The sequence below is a fragment of the Mustela nivalis genome (assembly GCF_964662115.1).
Source record: "Mustela nivalis genome assembly, chromosome: 16".
NCBI lineage: Eukaryota > Metazoa > Chordata > Mammalia > Carnivora > Mustelidae > Mustela > Mustela nivalis.
The window spans coordinates 28,937,602-28,954,592 of NC_139035.1; the positions used below are offsets into that span (position 1 = coordinate 28,937,602).

At 48.2% G+C, this 16,991-nt stretch overlaps 1 protein-coding gene and 1 long non-coding RNA gene across 3 annotated transcripts in view; one reads left to right on the forward strand and one right to left on the reverse strand.

Moving 5' to 3' along the window:
- Positions 1 to 16,991, reverse strand: part of LOC309850489 — a 97,960-nt gene that overhangs the window by 15,665 nt on the left and 65,304 nt on the right. The gene's annotated exons all lie outside the window — the stretch shown is intronic.
- Positions 13,862 to 16,991, forward strand: part of LIN9 (lin-9 DREAM MuvB core complex component) — a 71,238-nt gene continuing 68,108 nt past the window's right edge. Inside the window, exon 1 of one of the 2 annotated variants that reach the window (XM_082704423.1) lies at positions 13,862 to 14,220. In XM_082704423.1, coding sequence (XP_082560549.1) covers positions 14,142 to 14,220 — 79 coding nt within the window. In that variant the 5' untranslated portion in view covers positions 13,862 to 14,141. The remainder of the gene's footprint in view (positions 14,221 to 16,991) is intronic. The other variant, XM_082704424.1, reaches the window with a different exon arrangement.

A 16,991-nucleotide genomic window follows, 5' to 3' on the forward strand; every position in this document is an offset into this window, starting at 1 on the left:
ATGCCAAGAGTACACACACCCACTCCTTGGTGAAAATCCCAAATGTCCCCCCCACCCCCCGCCACCCCCATTGAAAGCCTCTGCATCCCCGGTCAGGTTCATGACTTCCTTTTCCTTGAATCACCCAGAATTATGGGCCAGCAGCACCCAGCTAAGTGGCTTCCGAATCCCTGACCCACAGAAACAGTGAGATAAACTACAGTGTGTATAATTCATAAAATATATCTTACAGAAAATTAATACAACATGTAGCACCTATAGAATATACAAGTTCTTGGGGGTGATTTATTGTGCTGCCATAAATAACCCACGGACATGTGTTTTTCAGAGCAAAAGAAGGGTCTTTACCTTTCTTTGGGTTCTCCAGGGGCACCTGACCCCAAAGGTTGAAGGACCCCAGATCTTGCCCCATCTCCCAGCCTGTATAAACACCCCTTTCACAGCGTGCCTTGAGCACTGGTCAAACTAGGACTGCTTGAATGGTCCCGGTTTTCCTACCTCCTAAGGTCACTCAGCTGGTTGGTAACAAATTTGGCTGTAATGTCCTGAGCCAAAATCTGCTGCCCAAGCTCCAGCCTGGGAGGCTGACCTGCTTTTTCAGATTTCCTCACCAGCTCTCAATCCCTGTCAAAACTTAGCTTCTCTGCCCTTCTTTTACTCCTCCTCCTTCTCCACCTTGCCCTCCTCCTCCTCCTCTTTCTTCAGACTCTTGTTAACTAGCATACTTATTCTTGCTAAGTCTGAAAAGATCAGCTAGCAAAAGATCATGCATATCCTGTTTAGCATTTCTAGAAAGAAGAGTGTCAGGCAACTCATTTCCGGGAGTGCTCCCTCTTAGTGGAGGTCCCCACTTGTGCTCCCAGCGTCAGCAACCTGTGATTGCTGGGCCTTTCTCTCCACATCCCCTGTGGCCACGGGTGTGCTGTAAACAACTCCTTCCTGCCAGCTCCTTGGACTGCGGCAACATTTCTGATCTCCTTCACCGAGTCCGAAGCAGTCCTTATGCCCCTATCTTCCCTTCCCAGAGGGCTACCTCAAGGGCCCCTTCAGTCTCTGTTGCAATCCAACAGGATACTTCCACTTTGACCCAGGGCCAGCCCCTCTCCTTCCAACGCCGGCCATTGTGGGTCAGAACCACTTGCCAGAAACAAAACAGATGCAGAAAGAGAAAGCACAGAGCGGTGAACCTCTTTCCAGAACCCATCCAGCCAAGGAGAAGGCAGGACTTTCATTGGCGGAGAGCTCACGCAGTAGGAGGCCCATGCCCTGGCTCATTGGCTCGGGGTGCACAGCACAGCCGGTTCTCCTTGGCTAAAAATGCACATGCGAAGGGGACTCTCCTGCAGAGGAAAGAAAGTAACACAATGTTGTGAAAATGTGTGTGTGTCTAAAAGAAAAAAGGTCTGAAGTAACTTTATCATGAGTTAGTGCTAGCCGGATGGCATTCTGTGAGAATATGCACATACATTTGCTCTGCTACTTAGACTAGCCAAATAAAAAGCATTTGTCTCCTGTAAAGCTGTGAACAATTTATTCTAATGGTAGAACTTTTAGATGTCCTCTGCTGACTTTGGCCACCTCAGATCAACTTGACAGACTCTCCAAAGCTTTCCTGTGTGTTTCTTTTAGACGAAGATCCTAGCAGGCAGGGACCATGTTCTGTTTGTCTTTGTATTCTTTAGTCCGCCGTGTACAGTTAATGAGTCTGTACACTCCACAAGGATGCCCAGCCAGGGCTGAAATCCAGCCTGCTCTTCCCTAATCAAGCACCACTACTTGAGATTGGGTCTGCCCAGAGGAGTGTACTGCTTCTATTTTACGTGACCTATAGGTTTCCCGCATTCCCTGATAGTGCCCTTTAATTCTCATCTCCTGAACATTGTGAGAACGCAATACATGCTTGCTGAACGAGGAATAAATCAATGAAAGAATGAATGGACAGACTTTGCTTTCAGGGAGGTTATTTATTTATTTATTTTATTTATTTATTTGCCAGTCCAACAGTCATTCCCCACCTCCCTGGCCCCAGTTTTCCCCCTGCTATTCACCTCTTCTCCAACCCTCTACACATTAGGAATTCTTGAAATCCCTATGTCCGGGGTACATCCCCACCCAACTGAAGCAGACCATGAGGAGGCGGGCATCAGGCATCTGGGTTTTTAAAGCTCCCCAGGCCACTCCACACCCACGAGGTAGGTGGTCAGTACCTGGTACCACTGACTGCCACAGTCGTGGCGATCCCATTCCTCTGCTGGCACACAGGTTAGGACTCAGCATGTGACCCAGTCCTGGCCCATGAGGCTTAAGGGGAAGTCTGCCATGGTCCTTCAGAAAAGGTCCTCACTGAGGTGAGGTGGAAGAGGGTGGCTCCCTCCCCTGGACATTCTGATGTCTGGATGTGTATATGAGGTCACCATCAGTCACTGTGAGAAAAGCTCGCTCCTTCTCCAGGATAAGCTGCCACGCTGAGGAAAGCAGGCTGAGGAGAGGGGAGGGACCCAGGTCCCTGGTAACTTGCCCAAAATGCATGACCCCCAGCCTGAAGACACGCTATTTCTTTATTGTTCAAAGTCATTTGAGTGAGGTTATTCTGTTACTTAGGAAGGTGTAGCAGAGCCAGTTAAGAGCTCTCAATATATAAAGGACTTTCGGGAAAAATTTACTTTGTTGGAAGAAAAGTTTTGTGAGAGTGTGTGTGTCTGTGTGAGAGAGAGGGGTGAGGAGAAAGAGACAGAGAGACAGAGTTCGTGTATGTTCCCCCAGAGGAAAGCAGCAGGTGAGGAGCAAGAGGAAAACCGATGGGGAGAGGGGAATAGAAAGCCAAGAGCTTTCTAAGGGCCCTACCCGGCTCAGTCAGTAGAGCACAGGACTCTCGATCTCAGGGTTGTAAGTTCAAGCCCCACGTTGGGTGTAGAGATTACTTAAAAATAAAATCTTTAGAGGTGCCCCAATGGGTCTGCCTTTGGCTCAGGTCATGATCCCAGGGTCCCAGGATCAAGGCCTGAGTCGGGCTCCCTGCTCGGCGGGAAGTCAGCTTCTCCCTCTCCCCCTGCTTGTGCCTACTCTCTCAAATAAATAAATAAAATCCTAAAAAAATAAAATCTTTAAAAAAAAGCCAAAAGCTAAATATAGACAAAAATCCATAAACACAGTTTGGGAGGAAATTATGCTTTAGAAGAGGAAGCTGGAGGAGGCAGTAAATAACCTTGAGGACATAAAAGCACTGGTGATTGATGGAGTCGCAGCCCGGCTGCTGGACACAGACCCAGGGGGAGGTTTAGAACCCAAGAGCTGAGGTCGTAGGAGAAAGAACAAGTTCCAGGACTGGTGGGGGGAGGAGCAGGGAACACACCAAGAGTTGGTTATTAATACCCGCTGTGTTTGCTCATGCTGGGGACACCATGAATCCAAGAACACCTGCAACCAATGGGCAGACTCTCCTCTCAAGAAGTCCCTGGAGAGCACTCCATCCTGCACTTAAGATGCACATAGTAAATATTAGTTGAGGCTCCTGGGGCGCCCACAGGGTTTAGCACCCAGCACTTGGGTTTGGGCTCAGGTCAGGGTCTCGGGGTCGTGAGATTAAGCCCATCTGGCTCCCAGCTGGTGGGGAGTCTGTGTGGGATTCTCACTCTCCCCTTGCTCTCTCTCTTCCCTGCTCTCTCGCCCTCTAAAATAAATGTCTTAGATAAATAAATATGGGTGGAATCAACCAGGGACAATATATGATCGACAGCAAATTGTTGGATCAAGGCTAGTGTGTTTTGGGGATGCAGAGGAAGGGACATTGGCAGACTCGCTGGAGTGATTCTGGAAAGGACCATGGACCGGAGGAGCCTCGTGTTGACAGGTACAGAGGATTCACAAGAGCACAGATGCTCATGTCATACATGAGCATGTCATACATGACATGTCATACATGAGTTCTCAGTCGTGGGTCCCTGGCAGTTGTTACAGTCCAAGTAATTCCTATCACGATCTGGAGACAAGTGCACTATCAAAGCAGTCAAATTTGATGTGCAATTATTTTTAATTTGAAAAAGGCAACATATTCCATCCAAACAGAGAACTGTATGAAGAAGGTGGAGTAACTAACAATATCCTTGTGCCACTCTTTTCAATGTTAGCAGTTTCTATATTTTTAAGCAAATGAACGGGCACCATGTAGAAGCTTTGTTGAGAGACCTTTGTGAAGCTTAGTGCTCCTCCTGTGGACGACTGGGCCTGCCACCGTCATTCTGGAGCAGGGACACCAGCTTATTGGCTGTGTGATCCTGGAAAGTTCCCTAAACACCTGCAATGTTAGTAACATGAGGGATAATCACAGTGCTTCTCTCAGCAGCTTGTGAGAATAAGGGAGAAAAGTGCAGGTAGTATTAACTGGAGACTAGTAGGTAGTGGTCATTCTGTAAATGGTAACTACTCATCATTACACACATGCAAAATAACCACTACCACAGGCATACAGGCCCTCTAAGGCTTAAAAGTGAATGGGCCAGAAAAAAGAAAAAAAGAAATAACCAATAATTGCAAAATAATGACCAAATAACCAAAGGAAGCTGCTATTAACATTTTGGTACATTTCTTTCTGGTCTGTTTTCTATATAACATGTTTTGGGTATAACCCTACTATAAGTATAAATTCTGCATCCTGCTCTTTTGGAAGACATTTTTTAAAAATTCACCACCTTCGGGGCACCTGGGTAGCTCAGTTGACTGAGTGTCTGACCCTTGATTTCAGCTCCAGTCATGATCTCAGGTACCTGAAATCAAGCCCCACACTGGGCTCCACACTCAGTGTGGAATCTCCTTCAGATTCTCTCCCCCTCTGCCCATCCCTTGTGTGTGCTAATACATAAATAAATCTTTATTATTTATTTTTTAAAAAAGAGATGTTATTTATTTGAGAGACAGAGAGATCCAGAGGAGCAGCAGATAGAGGGAGAGGGAGAAGCTGACTCCCTGCTGAGCAGGGAGCCCGATACGGGGCTCGATCCCAGGATTCCGGGAACATCTGAGCGGAAGGCAGATGCTTAACTAACTGAGCCCCCCAGGCCGCCCAATAAATAAATCTTTTAAAAAATTGAAACAAACTGGGGCACCTGGGTGGCGCAGTCATTAAGTGTCTGCCTTCAGCTCAGATCATGATCGCAGGGTCCTGGGATCAAGCCCCATGTTGGGCTCCCTGCTCGGCGGGGAGGCCTGCTTCTCCCTCTTCCATTTCCCCTGCTTGTGTTCCCTCTCTCGCTGTGTCTCTCTCTGTCAAATAAATAAAAAATATTTAAAAAAATATTTAAACAAACTAACAAATAAATAAATAAAAAATCTTTAAAAAACAAAAACAAACAAACAAAAAACTAACAAAAAGACTAAGGAGATCATTTTAAGACCATTCGGCCAGCTTTGTTCTGGACTGGCTATTTCTCTCCACATGCATTACAATCTGATCAAGTAGGTTACGATGTAACTATCATTTAACACAAGGGAATGAGGCCTGGAGAGGTAAAGTCACTTACTTGTCCAAGGCACTGTGGTAGTCACCGATGGCCTCCAGGGAACCAGGCCCTCCAGCGTGCCCTCCCCTCATCGGGCATCTGAACTGACCCGTGGCTCCCTTTAACCAAGAGAATGGCCATTCCAGCTTCCTGCTTGTGGTCAGGAATCCGGCTGTTCCGCTGGAGAGGCCGGTTGGGCATCCTGGAAAAGGTAAGCTCACCAGAAACCAAGTATCTACTCGAGTTGTCTTGTTTGGTTTCTTCACTGATCAAGTGTTTCCTTACATCCTGTGGATGCATACGGGTCCCGAAGGGGCAGTTTTTCTGGGTGAGAATCTCAAAGTCACTCTATGGAGCCGTCCACTCCTTCCATCTGGAAGGCTCTGCTGACAGAGGAGCTCCTCCTTGGGTAGACTCGTCTCCTGGGCTCCCCTCATCGGTGTTTAGGTGGGAAATTCTGAACTGTGACTGTTCATGTGGTGGGGGGGGATAGGTCTTTCTACTTTCCCTCTCATAGGATAACCTATCATAACTTTTTCACAGTTCATTACACAAGGTATCTGGTGAAAGAGGTTGCTACTATTCTTCAAGGAAGTGTTGTTCTTCCTCAGTTCTGGCTCCGTTCGTTCCACAGACCGAAGAACAGAGGCCTCCCTAAGTCAACTGCAGGACACCAGTGAATTCTGCGGAGCGTAGTCTTTAGAACTCGTGCCTCAGTTGTATCAGAAATACAACAGGCAATGTTTAGTTCTTTCCGGGTACAACCCAGGGAAAGGAGAAGACAGGAAGGGGGCAGGGAGCTGGTTTCACGTGCTGGGATGTGAGCCCAGGGTTTATGTCTTACTGGAGCCCCCTGAAATTGGTTTAATGATGCCTTCTGCTTTGTTTCATTTTGTTTGAACCAAAGGATACCTGACCTCAGTCTCAGGAGAAACAGGTATTTGATGACCCTCCAAGGGGTCATTCTAAAGAAACAGGACCTGCCAAGAATTCAATTTGCGTCTTCCTGTGGTCACTTGGTTTCAGCGGGAGAGGTGGCTTCTCTTTCCAGTATAGTTTGCAAAACAGTAAATAGTAGCATGCTTGGCGAAAAGACAGAGTGGGAAGGAAAACATTTGGATGTTGTTTTGTCTTTTCTTTGGTCTTTGGTTTGCTGTTATCATTGAAAATTGCCCAGCAGAGGTCTTTGGCTTTGCATTTTCATTAAGTGGCTTAGAAAAGCATTCTGTAAAAAGTGACTCCCAAAGGTTTTCAATGGGAGCACCTGGGTGGCTCAGTCTGTTAGGCGTCTGCCTTCGGCTCATGTCATAATCCCAGGGTCCTGGGATCAAGTTCTGCCTTGGGCTCCCTGCTCGGCAGCAGGGAGCCAACTTCCCCCTCTCCCTCTGCCTGCCATCCCCGTTTGTGCTTTCTATCAAATAAATAAATCAAATCTCAAAAGACAACAGCAAAGTTTTCCAATTGAGACAAAACCCCAAGAGTCTGAAAATACGGTCTTCTAACAGCTTTACTGAGATATAATTCATATACCACACGTGTCACCTATTTGAAATTTTCTATTCAATGGTTTTTAGTAGAGCTGTGCAAACATCACTACAGTCAGTCAATTTTAGAACATTTTCATCACTCCCAAAAGAAACCTTATACCCCTTAGCAATCCCACACACCCGCCCCAGCCCCCAGCCAATCCATGATCTACTTTCTGTCTCTACTTGCTTATTCTGGACATTTCCTATAAAAGGAGTTATATAATATGTGGTCTCTTGTGACTGGCTTCTTTCACTCAGCATGATTTTAAGGTTCATCTATGTTGTAATAAGTATTAGTACTTCCTTTCTGAAGAATATTGTTATATGGACACAGTTTTTTATTATTTATTTATTTATTTATTTATTAAAGATTTTATTTATTTGACAGACAGAGATCACAAGTAGGCAGAGAGGCAGGCCGAGAGAGAGAGAGAGGAGGAAGCAGGCTCTCCGCGGAGCAGACAGCCCGATGCGGGGCTCCATTCCAGGACCCTGGGATCATGACCTGAGCGGAAGGCAGAGGCTTTAACCCACTGAGCCACCCAGGTGCCCCTATTTTTTATTTTTTTTTTTAAGATTTTATTTATTTATTTGACAGAGAGAGATCACAAGCAGACTGAGAGGCAGGCAGAGAGAGAGAGAGAGAGGAGGAAGCAGGCTCTCCGCGGAGCAGACAGCCCGATGTGGGACTCGATCCCAGGACCCCGAGATCATGACCCGAGCCAAAGGCAGCGGCCCAACCCACTGAGCCACCCAGGCGCCCTGGACACAGTTTTTTAAAAAATAGCTGCTTTTATTATAAAATAAAAATTTTAGCGGTGCCTGGGTGGTGCAGTGGGTTGGGCATCCGACTCTTGGTTTCGGCTCAGGTTGTGATCTCAGGCGTGTGGAATCGAGCCCTGCTTTGGGCTCCACGCTCAGTGGGGAGTCTGCTCAAGATCCTCTCTTCCTCATTCCCCATCCACCCCTCTCCTCTGTGCTCTCTAAAATAAATAAATCTTGGGGAGTCTGGTGGGTTAAGCCTCTGCCTTTGGCTCAAGTCATGATCTCAGGGTCATGGGATGGAGCCCTGCATCGGGCTCTCTGCTCTGAGGGGAGCCTGCTTTCCCACTCTCTCTGCCCGCCTCTCTGCCTACTTGTGATTTCTCCCTCTGTGTGTCAAATAAATAAATAAAATCTTTTAAAAAATAAATAAATCTTTAAAATATATAAAAATTTTACTGTAGAGAAGTGATAAATGCAGATATAAAGAAACTAAAACTGACACAACCCAGGGATAGCTACTGTTGGGTAGTGTCAACTGTGGTGTGACAGTAACACATCCATCACCAGGCCCTTAAATTGTGTATTCCAAATTCTAGTTTACACATATATATGTGTAAATGGAATCATACTGTGTGTACTGTTGGTGCAACATGGCATTTTTTTTACTGTGGTAAAGTATATATAATATACGATTTACCATTTTAGCCATTTAAAAAAAATTTTAGTCATCTCAACACTGAACATGGGGCTTGAACTTACAACTCCCGAGACAATGAGTTGCACGTTCCACTGACTGAGCCAGCAGGTGTCCCTCTTTTAACCAGTTTTAAGAGTGGGGTTTGGTGGCATTATGTACATTCACATTGCCCCGCGGCCACGACTGCCATCCATCTCCAGAACCCTTTCATCATTCCAAACAGAAACTCAGCACCCACCACACACTAACGACCCCTGGGAACCTGTTCTATTTTCTCTCCCTATCAATGTGACTACTCTATGTACCTCATGTAAGTGAAATCTGTACAGCATTTGTCTGTTTATGACTGGATTATTTATTCAGCAGAATGTCTTCAAAGTTCATCCACGTTGCAGCATATTTGAGGATTTCCCTCCCCCCCCCCTTTTTTTTTGAAAGAAAGGGAATAGGAGAGTGGGAGGGAGGCATGGAGGAAGAGAGAGAGCACATCTCAAGCAGGCTCCATGCTCAGCATGGAGCCCAACCCAGGGCTCGCTCTCACAACCCAGATTATGACCTGAGTGGAAACAAGAGTCAGATGCTTAATCAACTGAGTCATCCAGGTGCCCTCTTATATGTTATTTTAAATTGGAATACACAATTTAAGGGCCTGGTGATGGATGTGTTACTGTCACACCACAGAGGCAGAAATGAGGCAGGGAGAGGGGCTCAGGTTCCTGATTCCCTCACCTGGTCGATGTTGTCCTTGAACAAGTTTTCAGGTTGTTGGGAGAATCGAGTAACCAATGACTTAAACTCTCTCTCATAAATATCCAATAAAGAAGCTCAATGAAGATAGTTTCATGGCTTGCTTGCAGTCTCACAGTTAATACATGGTAGCTATGGGGCTGGGAAACAGCTTCAGGCTTCAGACCACATGTGAGTAGACTCATTTAGGGTTTTAGTTTAAAATGCAGATTGTCAGGGCACCTGGGTGGTGCTGTGGGTTAAGCCTCTGCCTTTGGCCCAGGTCATGATCTTAGGGTCCTGGGACCGAGCACCCCCATCAGGCTCTCTGCTCAGCAGGAGCCTGTTTTCCCCTCTTTGCCTACTCGTGATCTCTCTCTCTCTGTCAAATAAATAAAATCTTTAAAAATTAAAAAAAAATGCAGATTATCAACAATCTAATAGAAAACTTGAAAGACTCTACCCCAAAACTGCTTCAGTTGATAAATTCAGTAAAATCACAGGATATAAAATCAATATGCAAAAATCTGTTGCATTTCTGGACACTAATAAAAAAGCAGCAGAAAGAGAAAGGAAGAAAACAATCCCATTTAAAATTGCAGCAAAAATAATAAGGTACCTAGGAGTAAACCTAACCAAAGAGGTGAAAGCCCTGTACTCTGAAAACTATAGAACACTGATGAAAGACACTGAAGAGGACACAAAAAAAGATACTCCATGCTCATGGACTAAAAGAACAAATACTGTGGAAAATGTCTCTACTACCCAAAGCAATCTACACATTTACTGCAATCCTTATCAAAATACCAACAGCATTTTTCACAGAACTAGGACAAACAATCCCAAAATTTGTGTGGAACCACAAAAGACCCCACAGAGTGAAGCAATCTTGGAAAAGCAAAGCTGGAGGCATCACAATTCTGGACTTCATGTTTTATCACAGAGCTATAGTGATCTAGACAGTATGGTATTGGCACAAAAACAGATACAGAGATCAGTGCAACAGAACAGAAAATCCAGGGATGGACCCACAACTCTATGGTCAACTAATCTTCGACAAAGCAGGAAAGAATATCCGATGGGGAAAAGACAATCTCTTCAGTAAATGGTGCTGGGAAAACTGGGCAGCTACATGTGGAAAAATGAGTCTAGACCACTTTCCTACACCATACACAAAAAAAGACTCAAAATGGATTCAAGGCCTAATTGTGAGACCTGAAACCATAAAACTGCTAGAAGAGAACACAGGGAGTAATGTCTCTGACATCAGCCATAGCAATGTTCTTCTAGATAGGTCTCCAAAGGCAAGGAAAATAAAAGCAAAATAAACTACTGGGGCTTCATCAAAATAAAAAGCTTCTGCAGAGAAAGGAAATGATCAACAAAACTAAAAGACAAGCTACTGAATGGGAGAAGATATTTGCAAATAATAGAGAATAAAGGGTTAGTATCCAAAATATATAAAGAACTCACACAACGCGACACCCCAAAGTAATCCTATTAAAATGGGCAGAAGACACGAACAGACATTTCTCCAAAGAAGACATCCAGATGGCTAACAGACACATGAAAAGATGCTCAGCATTACTCATCATCAGGGAAACACAAATCAAAACCACAATGAGCGATCGATCACCTCATGCCTGTCAGAATGGCTAAAATCAACAAGACAAGAAACAACAGGTGTTGGCCAGGATGAGAAAGGGGAACTGCTGTGCATGGCTGGTGGGAATGCAAGCTGGTGCAGCCACTGTGGAAGAGAGTACGGAGGTTCCTCAAAAAGTTAAAATAGAAAAAAAAAAAAATTAAAATAGAACTAGCCTACCACTCACTAATCACACTCCTGGGTATTTACCCAAAGAATACAAGAGCACTAATTCAAAGGGACACATACACCCCCAAGGTTTACAGCAGCATCTACAATAGCCAAAGTATGGAAGCAGCCCATACAATATATCCATTCCCATGTGTGATTTATACACACACACACACATATATATATGGCGTATTATTATTCAGCCATAAAAAAGAATGAAATCTTGCCATTTGCAACAACACAGATGGACCTAGGGCATATTATGCTAAGTGAAATAGGTCGGTCAGAGAAAGACAAATACTATATGCTTTCACTCCTATGTGGACTTTAAGAAACAAACAAGAGGAGCCTGGGTGGTTTAGTCGGTTAAGTGTCTGCCTTCGACTCAGGTCATGATCCCAGGGTCCTGGGATAGACCCCCCCCCCCCCATCCAGCTCCCTGCTCGGTGGGAAGCCTGCTTCTCCCTCTCCGACTTCCCCTGCTTGTGTTTCCTCTCTTGCTGTGTCTCTGTCAAATAAATAAATAAAATCTTAAAAAAGAAAGAAAAAGAAACAAAACAAACAAAGGAGAAAAAAAGACAAATCAAGAAACAGATGCTGGGGCGCCTGGGTGGCTCAGTGGGTTAAAGCCTCTGCCTTCGGCTCGGGTCATGGTCCCAGGGTCCTGGGATCGAGCCCCGCATCGGGCTCTCTGCTCGGCGGGGAGCCTGCTTCCTCCTCTCTCTCTGCCTGCCTCTCTGCCTACTTGTGATCTCTGTCAAATAAATAAATAAATAATCTTTAAAAAAAAAAAAAAAAAAAAAAAAAAACAGATGCTGAGGGGTGCCTGGGTGGCTCAGTGAGTTAAGCCTCTGCCTTCAGCTCAGGTCATGATCTCAGGGTCCCGGGATTGAGCCCCGAGTCGGGCTCTCTACTCAACAGGGAGCCTGCTTCCCCCTCTCTCTGCCTGCCTCTCTGCCTACTTGTGATCTCTCTCTCTGTCAAATAAATAAATAAAATCTTAAAAAAAAAAAAAAAAGAAAAGAAAAAGAAACATTCTGAACTCCAGAGAACACACTGACAGTCACCACAGAGGAGGTGGGTAGGGGATGGGGGAAACAGATGATGGGCATTAAAGAGTGCACCTGTCTGTGATGAGCACCAGGTGATGGACGGAAGTGTTGAATCACTCAGTTGTACGCCTAATACTACACTGTGCTAACTATACTGGAATTTTTTTAAAAATTAAGTTTAAAAAGCAACAAAAAATAAAATACAGATTATCAGAAAAAGAGCCTAAAATTACTTAAACAGCAGACCTGCTGTTCTGTGTGAAATCTGCATTAGGACACAAGCTGGTTTGCTTTGGTCTAATGATACCTTGACCATGGGCTACTTTGCCACACTTGACGTATCTCAGCCCTCTATTCTTCCATTCTGAGTGGACCTTTTCTGGAACTTCTCTCAAAATTGGTAGGACTTACTCTCACCTGCTGACAACAGGGAATGAATTGTTTTTGGCCTCTTGGAAGGTAGATCAGAATGTATCTAGACGGCACGGGAGGGGTTAAATTAGTGAAGTAGGGGTTACTTTGTAAAATTGAACTTTTCACCACACCGCTCCCCTTCCTACCTCAGAAGTGGCCTCAGTTTCCCAGGCAGAAGCTGGCAGCGGTCGGCAACAGTGAGACCTCACCCCCCACCCCATTGCAAAGTGGTGGAAGCAAACAGCGGACGTTTGAGCCAAATCGTGTGCGCAAAACTAGTATGAGGCCTGTCCATTTACCAATTTATAGAATCCTCAAAATCCGCTGTGATTCTTCGTACTTTGTATGTGAGAATGTGAAGCGCAGAGATTTAAGAAACAACCCTGCGAGGTGCCTTGGGTGGCCCAGTAAGTTAAGCGAAACCCGACTCTCTCCTGTGTGGGGCTCAGGTGGTGATCTCTCGAGATCGAGTCCCGCAACCAGCTCTACATCGGCCTTTTCACTCAGTGCAGAGTCGGCTTGAGATTCTCTCCCTCTGCCCCTCCCGCTGGTGCGCTCTCTCTAAAATGGATTCTTTTTTTTTTTTTTTTAAGGAGGCCTGGGCAGGTGCAGACGTGTCTCCCCTCTTTCGTCTGCCCATCCCAAGGAACTTCTCCGCCAGCAACCAACCATACGTGTCTCCAGGACCGTCCTCTCGGGGCACCGCAATCCACGGCCCACATTTTCGTTAGGGCACAGATGCAAGCTGGCTGCCCTCTTACTCAGAACCCGGTTCTGAGTAACAGTACAAAACAGAGCCCGGTTGCTCCATGGCTCTAGTGGGCTGGGCAAGCCCCAGCGGTGAGCCTGGCCTCAACCGCGCTTCTAGTCCCCGGAATTCACCTGTGTAGCCTTGTCCTGGCCTCACTCTCTCCGCGACCCCCTGAATTCCCGGCGGGGAAGGCTCAGGGCTCACTAGCAACTGTTACACAAACTGTTGACAAGCTACGGTGGCTTTATCACGGACGGTGCCATCTCTCCCGCAGCGGGACGAGCTGGCATCGGTGCTCCCGGGCTGACTGGGGCAGGGGACCCGCCGCCCCGCCGCTGACTCCGGGCGCCGGGCCGGCAGTGCCCTCCCCGCCCGCCGCGAGGTCCTGCAGCAAGCACAGCGGCTGCCCGGCGGCCGGCCGACTGGCCCAAGGCGGTGACCCAGCCGGGGCCCTCCCGCAGGCTCCCCACGGCGGGGAGGGCCGGGCGCGCCGGAAAAGCGCCGGCTGGCCCACAGGTGCCGCCCGCCCGCCGCGCCTCCGCCCGCCGCGCCCCCGCGTCCTCTCCACCCCCTCATCCCCTCCCCGCCGCAGCCGCAGCGCGGCGGCGAGCCCCGGACTGCCGGGCGGGCCTCGGGCTCTCCCCGCGCGCTCCGGCGCGGGGCCTGGCAGCGCGGCCTCCTCCGCCTCCCTCCGGCCCGCGGCCGGCCCGGGCGCGTGGGGGAGGGCGGGGGCCAGGGCGGGGGGCGCGGCCCCAGACCCTCCGGGCTGCACCCCATCCCCGGCGGTCGCGGGCGGAGCCCAGCCGCCTCAGCCCGCCGCGGCGGCAGCGGCGCGGCGCCGCGGGCAGCGAGCTCCGCATTCGAACCTCCCTCGCAAAGACAGTCTCCGCCCCACAATGCACCGCGGCGGGCAGCCTTTGAAAAAGCGGCGCGGCTCGTTCAAGATGGCGGAGCTCGACCAGTTGCCTGACGAGAGTGAGTAGCACCTCAAAGCGCCCCCCGCCTCCTGCCGACCGCCCGCCCCCGGGCTGCGCCGGCCGGGACGGGCGGCTGTGCCCTCCGCTGGGCGAGCGGGCCGGCTGCCAGCCCCGCCGCGCTCCCCCGGTGCTCCCACCCCGGGGTTGCCGCCGCGTCGCCGCCTTTGTTATGGTGTCTGTGTGCTGGTTTCTGGGGTGGTGTGAGCGCCGGGGCCGGAAACCGAAAGCCTGGGGGCCCGGCGCGCGCCTGGCGGACGCGGGGGCCGCTGTCCCGGCCCGACTCGGGCCCCCGGCCGGGTGGGGGAGGAGCGGCCCCGGGACCGCGGGGGCCGTCCGCGCCGCCTGCCCCGCTTGCCCGGCGCGGAGGGACGCCCGGCAGGGTTATGTAACCCGCCCGGCCGGGGCCGCGCGGGGCGGGGGCTAGGGAGGGGCTGCGGGGGCCCGGGGTCGCGTCCTGTCGTGGCTCCTGTCTTTGCAGGCACTCGGGATCCCCGCTGTTCTCCCCCCACCCCCCTCCGGTGTGTCCACCCCTGGAAGTGTTTCCGTGTCAAAGGGCCGGCCCCTTCTCCTGGGACCACAGGTGGCTGTGGACCTTTCCAGGGAGATCCAGGCTGGGCGCCCCAGTGTGCAGGTAGCCCCCAGCCCGTAGACTTCCTGGTGTGTGTTGGTGCCTTCAGAATCACAGGGGTACCTTTCTGCATGGCTGAGAGCATCTCAGCATGGTCACACGGTGCCCTTCCTGACACCCACCCCAGCGATAGCCTGCCTTGACGGTGTTTACTCATCCCGCCGCCTCTGACCTGCACACTCACCCGTGTTTAGTAAGTGCAAGCACCAATTCCGTAGTTTACGCATGGCAGGGCGGAATTCTGTAATTTGCAGTGTTGTATGAGGTATGGAAGAAGGCAGGTATTTGAGTTAGTTACAGAAGGGTCCTGATCCACACTCACTATTAGGTTTATGGGTGCCTATCGTCTTGGAGAGTCTTAGTGTAACAGAACAGAAATCTCAGTCATGGCTAAATCCCAACTGTGGAAGCTGGAGGCAGATAGACACCCTTAAAATGAGAGATACATACAGCCAATCTGTTTTTTCTGTGGGGTCATGTATCCTTAATGTGTTACAAAGTGAAAAGTTCAAGTTACCAAACTGGTGAAAAGAGTTTGTGTTTTAAATTTGTTCTAGACCAGGGGCGCCTGGGTGGCTCAGTGGGTTAAAAAGTCTCTGCTTTCGGCTCAGATCTTGATTCCAGGGTCCTGGGGTGGAGCCTGGCATCAGGCTCTCTGCTCAGCAGGGAGCCTGCTTCCTCCTCTCTGTGCCTGCCTCTCTGCCTACTTGTAAACTCTGTCTGTCAAATAAAATAAATAAAATCCTTAAAAAATAAACAAATTTGTTCTAGACCAGAGTGAAGTTGCAGTAGAATTTTCTGTTCGAGGGACATACTCAATTGTGTAATGTCCAGGAGGGTAGCCTCGAAGCACCTGGGGTTGCGGAACTCTTCCAGATGTGGCTAGAGTGACGGAGGAACAGAATTTTAAATTTTATTTTATTTTCATTAGTTGAAATTTACGAGGTTATATGTGGCTAGTACTGCATTGGACAGGGCACCTCCATAGGCCATCCATGAGTTTTGTTTTTTCTGGTTTGGAGAACACAATTGTGATTTCAGATGCCCCCAAATAAGGGTGGGCCTACTAAACAACGTGCTTGTCATCTAAAATCTGTGTTCTCTTTAGTATAGATATTTTCTCACGGCTTAGAAGTCACACCCACTAAACCTGTTATTTTGATTACTGTGGTCATTCTGTTGAGATGACAGGTGTTTTAAGTGGCCTTCTTTTAACTGTCATTTGGAACATTCTCTTGTCATTGTTAAACATTTACTGAGGACTTACTGTGGTTCTTTGTAGAGACTTGGGACTCACAGTAGGGTTCAAATTCCAGCTGTACTCTCAAACTGTATAACTGACATTTATATTACTTTGTGACATCTCTGGTCCATTGGGATGTATATGGGCGTATACCTGTGTTTGTGTGGTGTAGGTCTTGTGCAGTTGGCCATAACGTGTTGAAAGCAGGAATTACCTTGCTTCATTGGTCACACGGACCTACATACATATTAGGTATGTTTAGATACTTGATTTATACTGAATCAAAAGTAGGATAAGAGGCATTTCTAATGAACCTGGAGCAGAGTCTTGGAAAAGGAAAGTGATTTCAGTTTGATACTGGAAATAGCTGTGTTCTTCTGCCAGTTTTAGTCAAAGGGGCTAGCTCATAAATTAGCCAATAGCCAGTATAACATTATCAATAATAAAAACTACCATCTGAGTACTTGCTGAGAACCAGATGCTGTGCATAGCTTGTGATACACATTTGCACACTGAGTGCTCATATCAGTTGACTAAGTACTCTTATCAGGGGGATTGTGTGTGTGAGGTATCGGAGGCTCTCTTCTGCCCAGGCCTTTCCTTTGAGCTCCCGGACTCAGTATCCCTTGCCTGTTTCACCTCTCAGATGCCTTAGCAGCCTTTCACACTTCACGGGTTCAAGACCTATGTCACAATCCAGGGGTTCCTGTCTTAATGAACAGCTCCACTGTGCGTTCACTGAAACCTAAATAGCTTGGGTCCTCCTCTCTCTTCTAGGTCCCATACTGAAGCCATTACTTTGTCTTGTAACTTTTACCTTCTCCATGTCAGAATCTGCGTACTTCTCAGCATCTCCTGCCCCAGCTCAGGTGACACTCCTGTGCATCAGTCACCACCC